Below are 14,597 nucleotides of genomic sequence, written 5' to 3'. Positions count from 1 at the left end.
AATCCTGTTATCAACTCTGTATATTATGGCGATTATTCGATGTTTGAAACTAAATCAAGCAAATCGTAATCGCTTTGCACTTGTTCAAAAAAAGTCCCTAACAAAAAGATTGTGTACATCATATTAAGATAAAAACAATAAATTAATTAATAAAAGCATGTAGATAGTGTAACAATTTAAAATTTCTTTATAAATTTAATTATGGAATATATATGAAATTAAACCGACAATATGTAATTAGTAAATAGTTTATTTAAAAATAACTCGACATTACAAACAACCTAATTCTAATTATTCTAAATTACTTCTTTTTCTCCTCTTTCTCTTTTTTCTCTCCTTTCGCTTTATCTTCAGTTTTCTTTTCGTCTTTGTCGTCTTTCTTTTCTTTCTTATCTTTGTCTTCTTTTTTGCCTTCTTCTGCATCTCTGTTTGTAATCTTGTTATTGATAAGATTGTGTAGTGCAATGATTGACCTTACTAATGCTGCCAAGTAAACAACCAGTGATTGATCATTTGTTTTAATGTATAAATTGTCTATGAAGTTGTCATTTGCTATATCAGGGAGTAAGTTAAATATGTCTTGCAACTGGTAAATAATTTGATGGTTTATGGGCAATGATCCTTGACCAACTTGAACAAGGTAATCTCTGATCTCGCATAGTTGTGAATGAAGACCTTTGAGACCAAGCAACTGGTTGGTAATACGTTGGGAAAGACTACCAACTGTTGTATCCTTGATATCTCTCAACAGATGTTCAACACCAACTTCCTCAGCCTCCTCCGCTCCAATCTCACTTGGAACATGCTCAAATGTTCTTGTAGTCGGTGTACCATCATCATGGACCTCTTCAACAGCTTGGTAAGCTTCAGTTGGCAAACCTAAGTCCTTTGGCTTAGCATCTATGATGACAAGGACAGAGTTGGGACAGTAACGCCTGATTAGCTCATTAATAGCTACATCATTTTGGTGCAGTTTGGGTCCAGTGTGGTACCAGCCCACAACTTTCTCTCTAGCATTTACCTTTTTGAACATGCCATACATGTTCTCCAAGTAATCATGATCGAGGAACCATACTGACTTGTCTTTGTCATCCTCATCAAATGGAACTGTAAATAAGAAAACCAAATAATGATTATTTATTTATAACAACTTGAGTATATGTTTATGGTATATAATTTGGCATGTTATGGGAATTTTAATAAATTACAACTATTATGTCTTGACTGACTTATCAGCATTTAATTGCTGAAAGCTGCAGTAATTTAAAATAAATAATTAGCATAAATAATAAAGTCTAATAAAAATCAGTCAATAAACATGGGCTACTATAACATTGCAGGTTAATATAATTGTAATAATATTAAATTTTGCTATTACTGCTAATAATTTAATGTGTTTGAACCATAGAGGACCAATAATAGTGTGTAAAAGGTTATAAAAACTATAATTCTTGTCTTTATTATGGTTAGTAAGAGGATGCTACAACAAAGAAAATAGTTTAGTTTTAAATATTCTGCCAATTAAAAAAGACGTGTTTAGTTTATTTTTTAAATAACAGTCCCTTGGTTTTTACATGACAAATAACGACATGAAGTTGCAAAAATATTTTAATTAAAACTCTAAATATCTGTAAATCATGCAAATTACAATATATATGTGTAAAGAATAATTTTAATTGCGACAAAATCGAAGTAAATTAAATAACTTGACAACAAAGTACAAATAATCTTGACAATGAATTGAAAATGTTTCACAAAACACAATAACTAACCTGCAAAACTGTTTGATACATCCAAAACACCTTTAGCTCTCCAACAACCTAAAAGAACGCCGACTACTCGTTTTTGATTACCAATCTTTCCCATACGATTGAAATGGTCTACAACGCTAAGTAGGACCAAAGGATGAACAACCACTTTTGTGGTGACGACTTCTTGACTAGGCATTACGTGGCCTTTAAATCGTTCTTATGTACTTTTATTAACAATAGAGTAGTTATGTACGCGGAGATTCCCTATAATTTGTGTTAAATTAGTAAAATGAAACAGCAGTTACTAAAATTCGCCAGTCGGCAACAAAATATGACAGTCATTACATTGACATAGATGATGAAGAAATAAAAAATCTTGTCTTTGCACTCTTGTCTATGAAAGCCAAAATATCCTATGAGTCTCTGCGACCGTTGGAGTGTGTATGACATTTGTAAATTTTTAGAAAGCCAAATTAGAAATATAAGCTACTACTTTAAATGGATTCCGTTTACAGCACAAAAACCTACCTCCTATATATTTTCGGTAAAGATCGTCCATTAGAAACAAGTCGCTGCGAGGCGGATCGTTACCGTGTCGGAGCAAATCGCAGCGTGCGCAATACCATTACCGTAACATTGTAATGCTTTTGGTAATAGGTACTCTTTGTTTGCGCCCCAATCCGGCTCCTGCCTGCTGGCTTCCATGGAGTAAGTAAAATACTATGCTGGCTTGCACAAAGATTTCTATAATTAAAATAGATTAGGTTTAATCTTATATTTACTGAGTTGGCCAAGCTAGCCTTAGGTCACAATGATGGTCGACTCGTTAGCCATACCGTATTATTGTAATGCTCTTTGAACCATACGTTGGCATTTGAAAAATTACTAAATATTCTATTCCCTCAAATTCTGCTGGCCGAGATGTAGAGCAGCTACAAACTGTAATATTTTCTATATATATTTCTCTATATATATATATATATATATATATATATATATATATATATATATATATATATATATATATATATATATATATATTTCTGAGTATATATTATAATTCTTTTTGGGTTCTTTTCTCTAGGCCATAGATCATAGAAATTGACATTTAATAATGACAAATGACATATTTTGACATTTGATAGCGTTTTTTTTATTGTGAAAAAAATATATATTTGTCTTTTAATTCGTTCTATAAATAATAACTGCATTTGCATTTTAAAATTATAAAATAAGATCACATTTGTTTTAATTGCTCAATAAAATTACACAGTTGTCTGTGATAATTTAAACAATTAACATGACGCACCGATCTCTAACCTTCGTCACTGGTAATGCTAAAAAATTAGAAGAACTAAGAGCAATCTTGGGTGTTAATTTTCCTTTAGAAATTATAAATTACAAATTAGATTTGCCAGAACTACAAGGAGAAGTAGATGAGGTATCTGTAAAAAAATGCCAGGAGGCCGCGCGGCGTTTAAAAAAGCCTGTATTAGTCGAAGACACCTCGTTATGTTTTAATGCTTTGAAAGGTCTCCCAGGTCCTTATATAAAATGGTTCCTAGAAAAACTGCAGCCTGAAGGTCTCCATCGACTACTGGCTGGGTGGGAAGACAAATCGGCAGAGGCAGTGTGTACTTTTGCCTACTGCGCTGGCAACTGTGATGACCTGGATGTGGTTTTGTTTCAAGGTATAACAAAAGGAAAAATTGTACCTCCAAGAGGAACAAGGGATTTTGGTTGGGATTGTGTCTTTCAACCTGACGGTCATGACAAGACTTATGCAGAGTTACCAAAGAGTGAAAAAAATAAAATTTCTCATAGATACAAAGCATTAGAAAAACTAAGGACTTACTTCACAGAGAAGAAACCCTAATAAAAATTACTTAGTATAATTATAATAGAAAAATTCTGTTTGGCACCGTTAGTAATACATAACATTGCCACATGTTGTCTATAAATAGCTTATGACCTTTCTACAATATTTTGTATTCTATTTATGTATGTTTATAAGAAATTAAAACAAATGCTGGAGAGTATTCTCTAATAATAATTTTGTAATGTTAATCATGATATTGTTAACTCATTTAATGTTACCACATTCTTAATTATTATTCCCTAAATAAAATGTACTGTTAACAATGCTGCTTATATATGCAAATTAACAATTCTAATTGCACATTAACTTTAATTATAATATTAAAAAAAAGTATGTGCCATTATGATCAAACTTTATTCTAACTGTGGTCTCACAGTGAAAATCATTTATTGTGGCTGTTTGTTCACATTTAATTGATGACTGTGTCAAATAGTTTTTTTAAATCATAATCATTTTTTTTGTTTGATAATTGATGCTGTAGTCATTCAAAATGAATATGGGTCATAGGTTATTTTATTTAAGTGAAATGTAAATACCTACTGTTTTAAAATAAATGACAAATTTTGTTACATTGTATTTATTATTATTTAACTCATTATAGTACATAAACAACATAATCTTTTTCCAAATCACCATATATAGAACCACATATTTGGAAAAAAAAATAAACAAATATCTACTCATTTTTTTAATAATCTCCATTGTATTTGGTGTTATTGGCACATCTAAACGGAATATGTAATTGGAAAGGTATTTATAGTTTTTTTTGCTCAGGAAAATAATTTGTTTAAATTGGTTTATTGTAATAATTGAGACTTATGGTACAAGTATATTTAACACAAAATATACTACTTGAGAATATCTATTTAAGTCTATAACTTAATTGTTATGATACTACAAGAATATATTTAAGATCTTGTATGTTGTTTGTGGCTTTGCAGTATAAGTATACTGTTGAAATTTTTTATCATATTCTATGGTCTGATTAACAGCCTCTTTCAATAAACGATCCCAATCTCAATCTTCAATCTGATTCTGAGAATAAACCAATCAAAATAACTCATTTGTAAGCATGTCAAAAAGAACATTATTCTGATTGGTACATTTTTGAGATAGATCGAAAAATGCGTTTGGGATTGTTTATTAAAAATGGCGGTAAACCTAGTCAAATAGAAATAGCAGAATTTAGTTAATTACTACTTAATCATATTTCGATAGTGCCATGATTTAAAAACTGAAATTGAAGTCAGTTATGATTAAGTACTGAAATTAAATTATAATATTGTATTTGATGTGATTTGTATCACAACTAACTTTGTTTCATGAGTACTTTTGAACTTTCAAGAATAACTTTTTTTATACTACCTTTAATGCTAATATAAATGTAGGCAATGTATTTGAATAAGTTATGAATTACTGAACCTAAGTTCCTACAGCTGCAATAAGAGTCAGATATTGCACTTAATAAGTATTGCATAAGGTGTAATATATACTAAAAACTACTAAATATTTGTTATAGCTTAAAATACTGCTTACTGAATGTAAACCAGGTGCAATGTATGGTTTTAAATTAGAATTATTGTAGTTCTTATAATACCACTCTTTACCATCTATTTGTCTAGTTCTGGTATTGCCTAAACTTATTATATCCGAGAACTTTGTCTTGCCTTCTCTATTTATGACAGGAGAAAAGCTTTCTCTTGAATTGTATTGTTCTACATGAGGAATGTTAACTTTAGTAATGGTGGCAGGTCTGTTTGAATAATTTCTTGCCTCAATGTTACTTGGTATAAAGACAGCCGATAGAGCTGTAGGTTTTGGTTCAATATGCTTCTTTGTTGGAGGTTTCGATGTTTGCGGATTTGATGTATAAGGTACAGTACTGCTGTCCATCCATGTTTGTAGCGACATGTCATTACTTGTGTCTGTAGTAATCAGTAATCCTTCCTTTTCTGTAATTTCCGTAATAGTCAAGTTCGTTTCCATAAGGTTATATTTCCTTAGATTATTTGGAGCGCTCTTTTCTTCTTCAACATTTTTCGTTCTGTTATAAGTGATGTGTGTTGTATTGTCATCATCCAAATAGGCTTGAATTTCATGAATTTCACTTTTCGTTTTCTGATGAGTTGTGTTACTTTGAACAGATTTAGTCGCAGGCTTTATTGTAGCTGCGGCAAAGCTATCTATGGTATCTATTTGTTTGTTATAATTTGTGCCACTTTGACCACTTATTATGGTGTGAGATATGTTAGCGATTGGATCGGACATTGGTACGAACCCACTAGCAGCTGTAGGTAGCATGGGTGTGAACCCTCCTGTTTCGAATTTAGGAGGCTCTAACGTTTTGTATTTGTTGTTCTCCTGAAGAGGTGTTTTATTCTCAGGCCAGTCAATTTTGCGTCCCGTGTTCAATAGTTTTCCCATATCGGCAATAGAAGGTAGCGACATTCCAAAGAATGTGAAACCACTATTCGGCGCTTTTACAGAAACAGCTGAATTTTTTATCAGTGTATTTAAAGTTGTGTTTTTTATTTCAGCGTAGATCGTAGGGGTTTGCCCGATAGTTTCATGTGTTTTATTTGTTTTAGATATACTTCCATTATAATTAATGCCCTCTATCAACGTTTCGTTGTATGGATAGTCCACATATTCATCGTAAAAGTAATCTGATTCTTCTGGCAAAGGTCTATTCTGTATTTTGTTGATGTGATAATTATTTTTGATTTGTGTAGTATAATCTTTTACTTTATCTAGTGATGAAAAAACTTGCGATGAAGCCAGATTAGGAAGCAAAGCTTCGTTTTCGTGTGTAACACATAATCCTACATCTTCATTCTTAACGAGACGGTTTGGACAGTCGCTTTGTGAAAAGGGCATTCCCTTGACATAAGTGCCGTCCATACATTTAGGCCCTACGGAAGTCGACTCCAACAACCAAGACTTGAGCCAAATTATTGCACAGTTGCATATTAAAGGATTACCTGAAACAAAATTTAAATTCTTTCGTTAGTTGGCAGTTTCTCGTGCCTTCACCAATTTATAAAAAAGTTTACTTATTGCGGTAAAACATATTTTGCAGAAATTAAAACTTACCATCTATGTCCAGAATTGCTATGTTATTTCTTAACTTTGCAAAAGTTGTTTCAGTTACTGTTGCAAGTTTATTATGCCTCAATGAAAGAACCTTGAGCCTTGGCATGGAATCGAATGGTTTACCGCTTATATGACATAATAAGTTATTATCTAAGTTCAATTCAACTATCCATTCCATGTATTGAAAGGATTCTCTAGTAATTCTTGTTAGTTTATTAAAACTTAAGTCTAAGACTTCCAAAGAAGAAAGATGTCTTAAGCCTGAATTATCTATATTAGTGATATGATTATTACTCAAATTCATATATTGCACTAATGGCATATTATCAAAAGCCCGTATTGATATAAACTGTAGCCGGTTGCCTTGAAGTTCAATAATCCGTAATTTCGGTAGGTTATAAAATACATGATCTGGTAAATCGATTATATGATTTCGACTCAAATAAATTGATATCAAATTCGGCAAGTTGGCTATAGATTTAGGATGAATAATTTCTATGTTATTGTTGTCTAAATCTATCATTTCTAATTCGTTCAATTCTCTGAAACTGTTAGAGCGTATTTCTGTAATTTTATTGTGAGGCATTTTTATATCCCTTAACTTCTGCAAGTTATTTAGTGAATTACTGTCAAAGTGTTTTATATAATTAAAACTGGCATCCAAAATCTTTAACTTGGTGAACATGTTTAACGTTGTAGGCAGTTCATTTAAATTGTTCGATGAAATATTCAGTATTTCAACTTCCAAACCTTTGTCAACTATATTTGGACCTATACTTTTCAATTTATTTTTACTAAAGTCTAACATTGATAGCTCAGCGTTATCTTGAATTGTCATAAGATCAAAATTATCTATCATATTTCCATGTAGATATACTTGTTTCAAAGTGGGCAGTTTGGCGAAACTTTTGGGGTGCACTGAAAGCAACTGATTCTCACTTAAATCTAGAATTTCTAGACGCTCTAAATCGCCGAATGTTGTTATATCAATTTGCCTTAATCCGTTGCGTTTCATATAAAAGCGTCGTAGGTTATGAAGTATTTTCATACTTCCAAAAGGTATCTTTTGTATGCCGTTATTTGAAATGTCTAAAGTTCTTAGTGACGGTAAATCCAAATCTGGGGAGGGTGGCGCGGGTAAACTTGTTATTTGATTTTTTTGTAAATACAATTGTTCGAGACCTCTCGGCAACCCAGGCACAAATTCTATCAGTTTGTTAGAGCTAGCGTCTATTTCATATAAGTTTTCCAAATTCCTAAACGTGGCGGGATGTATCGAAACCAGAGCATTTCCAGATATATTCACGTATTCCAATAACGGAGCTTCCATAAAAGTAATTGGATCTATAATTGTTAATTGATTATTACTGAAATGAATTCTTCTCAAAGCTGGTAGATTGTACAATAATTTTGGTTGTAATCGTTGGAATTTGTTATAAGATAAATCTAAACCTTTTAGGGCTGGCAAGTCCCAGAACGGACCTTCATTGACGTCGGTTAAAGAATTATTACTCAAATGTAACTCTCTTAGTGCCGGCATAGCAACAAATGCATCTGCTTGGATAAATTTGATGTTATTCTTATTCAAATGTAAGCGTTCTAAACTGGGATGGCCTCTAAGAGCGCCTCTTGGGATATCTTGCAGCATATTGTCACTCATATCCAGGAATCTCAGTCTTGGTAAAGCATCAAGCAGCGCGCGAAATTCGGAAATATGCATAATTTCATTTCCAATAAGGTTCAGTTCTTCCACTCCGCTACCAGATTGTTGCAAAAAGGATTCTGGATGTATCTGTCGTATTCTGTTGTAATTCAGGTCAACAACTCTCAATTTCGGGACTCTATGAAATGCACCATGGTGTATAATGCTTATGTTATTATTTGCTAAAAGCAAATTTCCCAGCATTGGTTGATCAACAAACGCACCTTCGTTTAATTTATCTATAAAATTGGAATTTAGATTTAAATAAGATAATAATGGGAGATCTCTTGTGGCTCTACCAACCATAGTAGCGTCTGAAATTTTATTATCACTTAAAGATAGTTCACTTAGTGACGGCATTAAAGACAAAGCTCGCATGTGTATTAGATTTATACCACAATTTGTTATTTCTAATTTATTTAACTTTGGTAAATTGTATAACGCGTTTTCCTTTAATATCCGCAGATGTGGACTGCCTTGAATAAATAGTTTTTCCAAGTTAGGCAAATTTTCAAAAGTATTTTCGTTTATAGCGTTTAAGCTTTTCGAATGTATACTTATGTATCTCAACTTCGGAATATTAGAAAACACAGGAATTCGCTTCAAATTGTGCGATTGAATAGTCACTGCTTGTAGATTTTGTAATTTAATTAAACTTTCCGCCGGAATATTCCTCAAATCGTTTTCTACTATGAATATTTCGACCAAATTCATTTCCTGTGTTTCCAACCATGCAGCGGACAACCGTTCCAAACCATTGTGACGAAGCATCAGCCTTAGGATTTTCACATTCTGAAATATTTTTCCAGGTAGTGATGGAAGATAATTGTTTTCGATGATCAATTCATCAATAGGTTTTCTGATCAAATTTCCTACTTTCTGTATCCCTTTTAATACTTGTGTTAAATCGCTGTGGGTGCACCTGCAATACGAAAATAATAAGTATGAATAATCGTAAATATAATCGTAAGTATAATCTTATGTAGTAAGTCAGGTGCCGTAGCCAAGATGCTTTACTACAAACGTTAATATGAAACGCTGACCTAACGTTATGTATGAAATTGAAATATCTTAGCGTTACACTTATCGATAGGATATGTTATTGCCATACATTTTTTTTATTGGCGTTAACGATTGTAGAAAGAAATCTTGGTTATGGACCCCCAGACATGTTATCTTATATCTTACTAACCATATTTGTAGATCTTCGTGACGATTTGTGCAAATACAAGGGAGAATAGATTCTGGCATGGGACACACCGGGCTTTGGCCCGAGGTGCAAGCTACAACTACTAAAATAATCCATAGTATCATTTGTACTATCTTGTGATCCATTCCTTCAAAACATTTATGAGGCTCATTTTATCATCATTCACCTCTTTTGCATGTTTGATTCTACCTGAAAATAGTATAAACATATAAAAACTGAAATTAAAAAACATGAACATCTCGTAGATTCGCAGCTAAATCAAAATTGACCTTAATATATGAATAAATATGTAGGCAGTTTAAAAACTATTCCTTGACGTGCAGTCTTATAAGGGACCGACCGATCAAATGAAAAAGAAAACCGCCTATTTTTTTCTTTGATTGCGCCAATACGAGTTACAGTAATGTTGGTATAAACGTAATCCGGTGGCGTCAAGGACCGACACCAACCAAAACAATGCGAATTGAAAACAATAGTCCGACCACAACGGTCCACTGATTGGACTGTACTTTCACTAATTCTCCATTGACTCCGCAACTCATGGTGTGCAGAATTTACGTCATTGCTCGCTTTACGTAATTCTGTAAAGCTTGCAGGCATATGGGTCACATTTGCACTTAAAGTAATTTTTGTATGGAATACAGAAAGTTGTTGAATTAAGTGTAGGTACTTTAGTGTTGTACAATATAAGAACGTATAAGGTACCGCAACCGCTTTAAGTCATTAAAATACAAAAATATACACATGGATTTTGCTTTTCAATATTCCTTTTTATGCCGGCTATTTGACCGCCATTTCTACAAGTTGGGTCACGAAATATTATAACAATTTCTGAATTAGTTACTTATAATAATTAAACATTAAACACATACGTTTACTAACTTTGGTTTACATAATATTATGAAATATATTCAAATTATATTTATTTCGAAAATAGAACTGTATTATGTATACCGCCACAGCGCGAGAATTACGTTCAAGCGTTACAAAATAAAATATAAACTCAGATACATAATCTATTTGTTTACGGTCTATTAAAATCTCAGCCCTAGTAATTAGCTCTTGCAAAATAAAAGCTAGTGTGGTGGAATTCGTCTGCCTTACTCTTCTGACTCTTTAAGGTACATAGTAACACTGCATTGTCACATATGCATTCCCTAAGGGTTAATTCGCGAATATCATAAGTAGAGATTGCTACACTAGTTAAACAAAATATTATAAACTACGTTCAGCTCTGTTTTAGAAAATCATTTTGCTCTATATATTATTAACTTTCTATAATTATGTACCAACCTGTGTAGTTACGTGCCTAGTTTCGTGCCTACTTACAGCCTGTGTTATATAATAATAATTCAGCCCTGTATTATATACTTGCCCACTGCTGAGCACGGGCCTCCTCTACTAATGAGAGGGATTAGGCCTTAGTCCACCACGCTGGCCTAGTGCGGATTGGTAGACTTCACACACCTTCAAAATTCCTACAGAGAACTTCTCAGATGTGCAGGTTTCCTCACGATGTTTTCCTTCACCGTTAAAGCGAACGATAAATTCACAAAGAATACACACATGAATTTTAGAAAAGTCAGAGGTGTGTGCCCTTGGGATTTGAACCTGCGGACATTCGTCTTTGGCAGACCGTTCCACACCCAACTAGGCTATCGCCGCTTTCACTGCCTGTGTTACTTCAAAGTTAAAATAACAACTCTAATACCTAACTCCGTCCCTAAGTTTTGTCTATCTTTCTTGAACTCAAAAAGTATATAGGTACTACATTAATTTCCGATAACTTCGATTATGTGTTCTAAGTCTAGTCTATTCTATGAATTACTGGAAAGGCAAAGGTAGAGCCACACTGCTGAATTATTTTGTTTACATGCTTGTCTCCACAGTGATAGTAACACTGCCTTACAAAAATCGATGTGAGGTGATAGCTTGTGTTTCGTATCGAAATGCGCAGTACTGGCCCTAACCCCTTGATCTGTGTAGAGACAAAGGCGGCCTTAAATAAGGCGAGACGGGAACAAATATTTTTCTTTAAATATCCCCCATTTCTAATAGCATGCATATGCCTAACCGACTCCAAAAGAGGTTGCTCCATTTAATAAGCTTGTAGGATACTGCGTGCAATTCGCAAGCCGCACATGCGCTCTCAATTTTTTTATTTTTCACTGCCAAAATTGGAATTTCAGCGTCCATTGGCACCTCGCGCCTAGATCGATTTGCACTGCACTTGATCTATCCTTGGGCCGACCTTTTAAATGAGATGTCTGGAAACTAAAATCCCCTACTATCCGTCCTTAATCTGTAGGTATTCCATTTTATGGTTATGCATCCATGATTCTTTTGGTATCGTAGATTACATTCTGTTTAGAATATTTAACACGATTAGGTGACCGTTTATTCAATCGTTTTCCGGTTTCTCGTGAAAAGTCTTTTTTTGAAAACCATTAACTGCCTTTTTTTGTTGTAAGTCGCTATGATGTTGCTAATTCGACTATATACCTACCTATTTAGTCTTCTTAATTTTAATTCACTGCAACATTCTACATACCACCTACGTTAATATCTATTACATTTCTATATAACCTTTTAACAGCTATTTTCTCTGAATCTGCAAAGTTTATTTTTTCTTTCTTTTACTATTATTAGCTGTTGACATGTTTGATATTGTTTAGGTACAATGGACAGGGTAATGCACCGCATTGTTTGCAAAAGGATTTCATGTTTATTGACTTTCAGTTCAGAAGAAAAATAACCATGTGTACTAATGTAATGTTACAGTTTATGATGAATCAACGTAAGCAGCCAGCGGGACGGGTCGCCATTATGGTACTGTTACCGCACTTATCTCTAACTGTCACACACTGCATCCCGTAATATGTCGGTTAAGGTTAACATTAAATAAATATAATAAACTTAATTGTTTTGAAATCATTTATAGGCTTATTTGTAGAAATTGATAAGCGGTAGATTCATTACTATAATAACTGTTATCTACCTGCATAATAGTGTATGACATTTTCACCACCTGCCATCATATTTCTCTGAAAACTGGTAAACTGGTAGTGCTTTTGGGTCCTAGGTCGCTCACCGAGTTAAGTAATTACTAATAACCATTATTGAGTTTCGATCAAAAGTACACGAACCAGTGAACATAGGGTCTAAGGGGCAAAATATCTTATGCCTCAAGGTCTCAAGGGCAGTGCTCGTCGTAGAATAAGACTACATGTACATACAAAATACCTATATATTCTATAATCGCTGTGTTTTGCTAAAGTCTGTAATTGAAATTGGGTCTTGGTAATTATTATTCTTTGCTTTCCTTTGGGGATGATGAAGGCTGTACATACTTTTGGCTCATACATTTACGAATTGGGATCAACGCGGTGGAGAAAAATATTTATTGCACGTTATTAACATAAACAATATATCATATATTACAAACATTAGTTTCACACATGACTGCATGCTTATGGTATTAATTTTGCATCGTGGATATTAAGAACAACGGAGATCCTTTAGTCCCAATACTCAGTAGTAGTAATTGTGGGCGGAAGTGGTTTGTCTCTCGAATCAGAACCCGCAACTTCATACTTCATAATAGGCTTAGCGCCCGCTGCGTCCATGGATCCTCTCGGATCAATGACAAACCATTTTCAACTTCACCTAAATTACATAAAGCCGAATGTTCGTAATTATGTGTGTTCTTCCATATTTGTGTTGTACGTAGTTACCACACGAGTTTTTTTTAGCAATTCCTTAACTACGCGCTAATATTTAGATGATTATTTGAATCGTCACGATAAATGCTAGTGCGATCATTTTAAATCTATATTCATCTTCAACATTTTGAAAAATACGACTGGTCATATACCTAGTATATTTAGGTAAGAGTGTTTTTATGAGACTAAGGTATCACTGTATTATAAAGGCTTCCTAGAAGAAAGGAGTTTGAACTATTAATATAGTCATCACTTTGGTATAGGCTAAGAGGATTGCTTTGTCTGTCCAATGCATATTAAGAGGGTACGGCACAGCACTTGGGTCTCCGAAAGACGTTTGACACCCTCAAATTTTTTTTAGCAAATAGTTTAAAAGTAAAGGATAATCAATCTACCATGTGCACAACCTCCAAGATAACTACTTGAATATTATATTATCAGTGGTTCTTCTATGACATAATACCTTAAAAATACCTATTGTTAACCATTCGAGCTACCCATAATCACATAAATCATAACTACATCTTTTTCAGTCTTGTTTTCGAAACCAAATTAATTTATTAATTTGACCAGCGTTCCGTACCTAAAATATTATCCTCCACAGAAAACTTTCGATTTGTTTAGAATCACCAAAATAATGACTAAGGTATCCCAACCTTTAATCCGGTATTCATAGCCGGCAGAAACCGCAGATCTGTTTGTTACACAACTGGTATTGTCACTGAAAACAATCCTTGGACAAGCGTGGCTTATGGTAGCCGAACACGGACTGGGATATGAAGTGTATTTCGCATGTAAACACCAGACTTTCGGTTCACAGCTCGATGCGCACCAAGTAACTTATCTTTCACCATTGTGGCTCGTGCCACCGTTGACTACCAAACAACGTAGAGGTGCAAGTAGGCAAGTCTTTTCGTTTTTATTGTAGCAGTTTTTTTTGTTTGCTGTGGAAGGTTTTTTTCGCTTCATCGCTTTATAGTCAGTATATAACTTATCCAGAACTAAAGCCTTAAACTACTCATTGACTAACAAAACAAGTCTTCACAGCCCCTGATTATAAGTTTATTTAAAGGAAAAAAATATATATGTAGTAGGTATGACATGCCATAAAATATTTAATTAGTATTTTATAACGATAGATGTAGTTGTCAGAAAATTTCAAGTACGTAAGTAGGTATATTCGGAAAAGCTTTCGAATCTTACCGTTGTGCCAATAAAATAGGTACAGTTTACCTTTATT

General features: G+C 33.5%; 3 protein-coding genes across 4 annotated transcripts; 1 reads left to right on the top strand and 2 right to left on the bottom strand.

Moving 5' to 3' along the window:
* Positions 1-232: 232 nt before the first annotated feature.
* Positions 233-2,120, bottom strand: LOC115456261 (26S proteasome non-ATPase regulatory subunit 7). The gene is made up of 2 exons (XM_030185255.2): positions 1,773-2,120; positions 233-1,107 (listed from the first exon to the last, which is right to left on the bottom strand). Exons 1-2 carry the CDS (start codon positions 1,945-1,947, stop codon positions 302-304), a joined length of 981 nt encoding a protein of 326 aa, XP_030041115.1. The 5' UTR covers positions 1,948-2,120; the 3' UTR covers positions 233-301.
* A 743-nt stretch (positions 2,121-2,863) lies between these two features.
* LOC115456292 (inosine triphosphate pyrophosphatase) lies at positions 2,864-4,199 on the top strand. Its single transcript, XM_030185304.2, has one exon. It carries the CDS (start codon positions 3,052-3,054, stop codon positions 3,625-3,627), a length of 576 nt encoding a protein of 191 aa, XP_030041164.2. The 5' UTR covers positions 2,864-3,051; the 3' UTR covers positions 3,628-4,199.
* Positions 4,192-14,195, bottom strand: LOC119188315 (protein artichoke). Of its 2 annotated transcripts, none has more exons than XM_030185297.2 (4): positions 14,014-14,195; positions 9,618-9,824; positions 6,724-9,347; positions 4,192-6,611 (listed from the first exon to the last, which is right to left on the bottom strand). In XM_030185297.2, the coding sequence occupies exons 2-4, from the start codon at positions 9,758-9,760 to the stop codon at positions 5,092-5,094; spliced, it is 4,287 nt and encodes a 1,428-aa protein (XP_030041157.2). In that variant the 5' UTR covers positions 9,761-9,824; positions 14,014-14,195; the 3' UTR covers positions 4,192-5,091. The 2 variants fall into 2 exon arrangements, with proteins under 2 accessions (XP_030041157.2, XP_030041158.2); XM_030185298.2 differs by lacking the exon at positions 14,014-14,195 and adding an exon at positions 9,905-9,978.
* Between the last annotated feature and the right edge of the window lie 402 nt (positions 14,196-14,597).

Source organism: Manduca sexta, chromosome 23 (assembly GCF_014839805.1).
Source record: "Manduca sexta isolate Smith_Timp_Sample1 chromosome 23, JHU_Msex_v1.0, whole genome shotgun sequence".
Taxonomy (NCBI): Eukaryota; Metazoa; Arthropoda; class Insecta; order Lepidoptera; family Sphingidae; genus Manduca; species Manduca sexta.
Note: the sequence above shows the minus strand (reverse complement) of the source record. Positions and strands in the feature narration are given on the sequence as shown.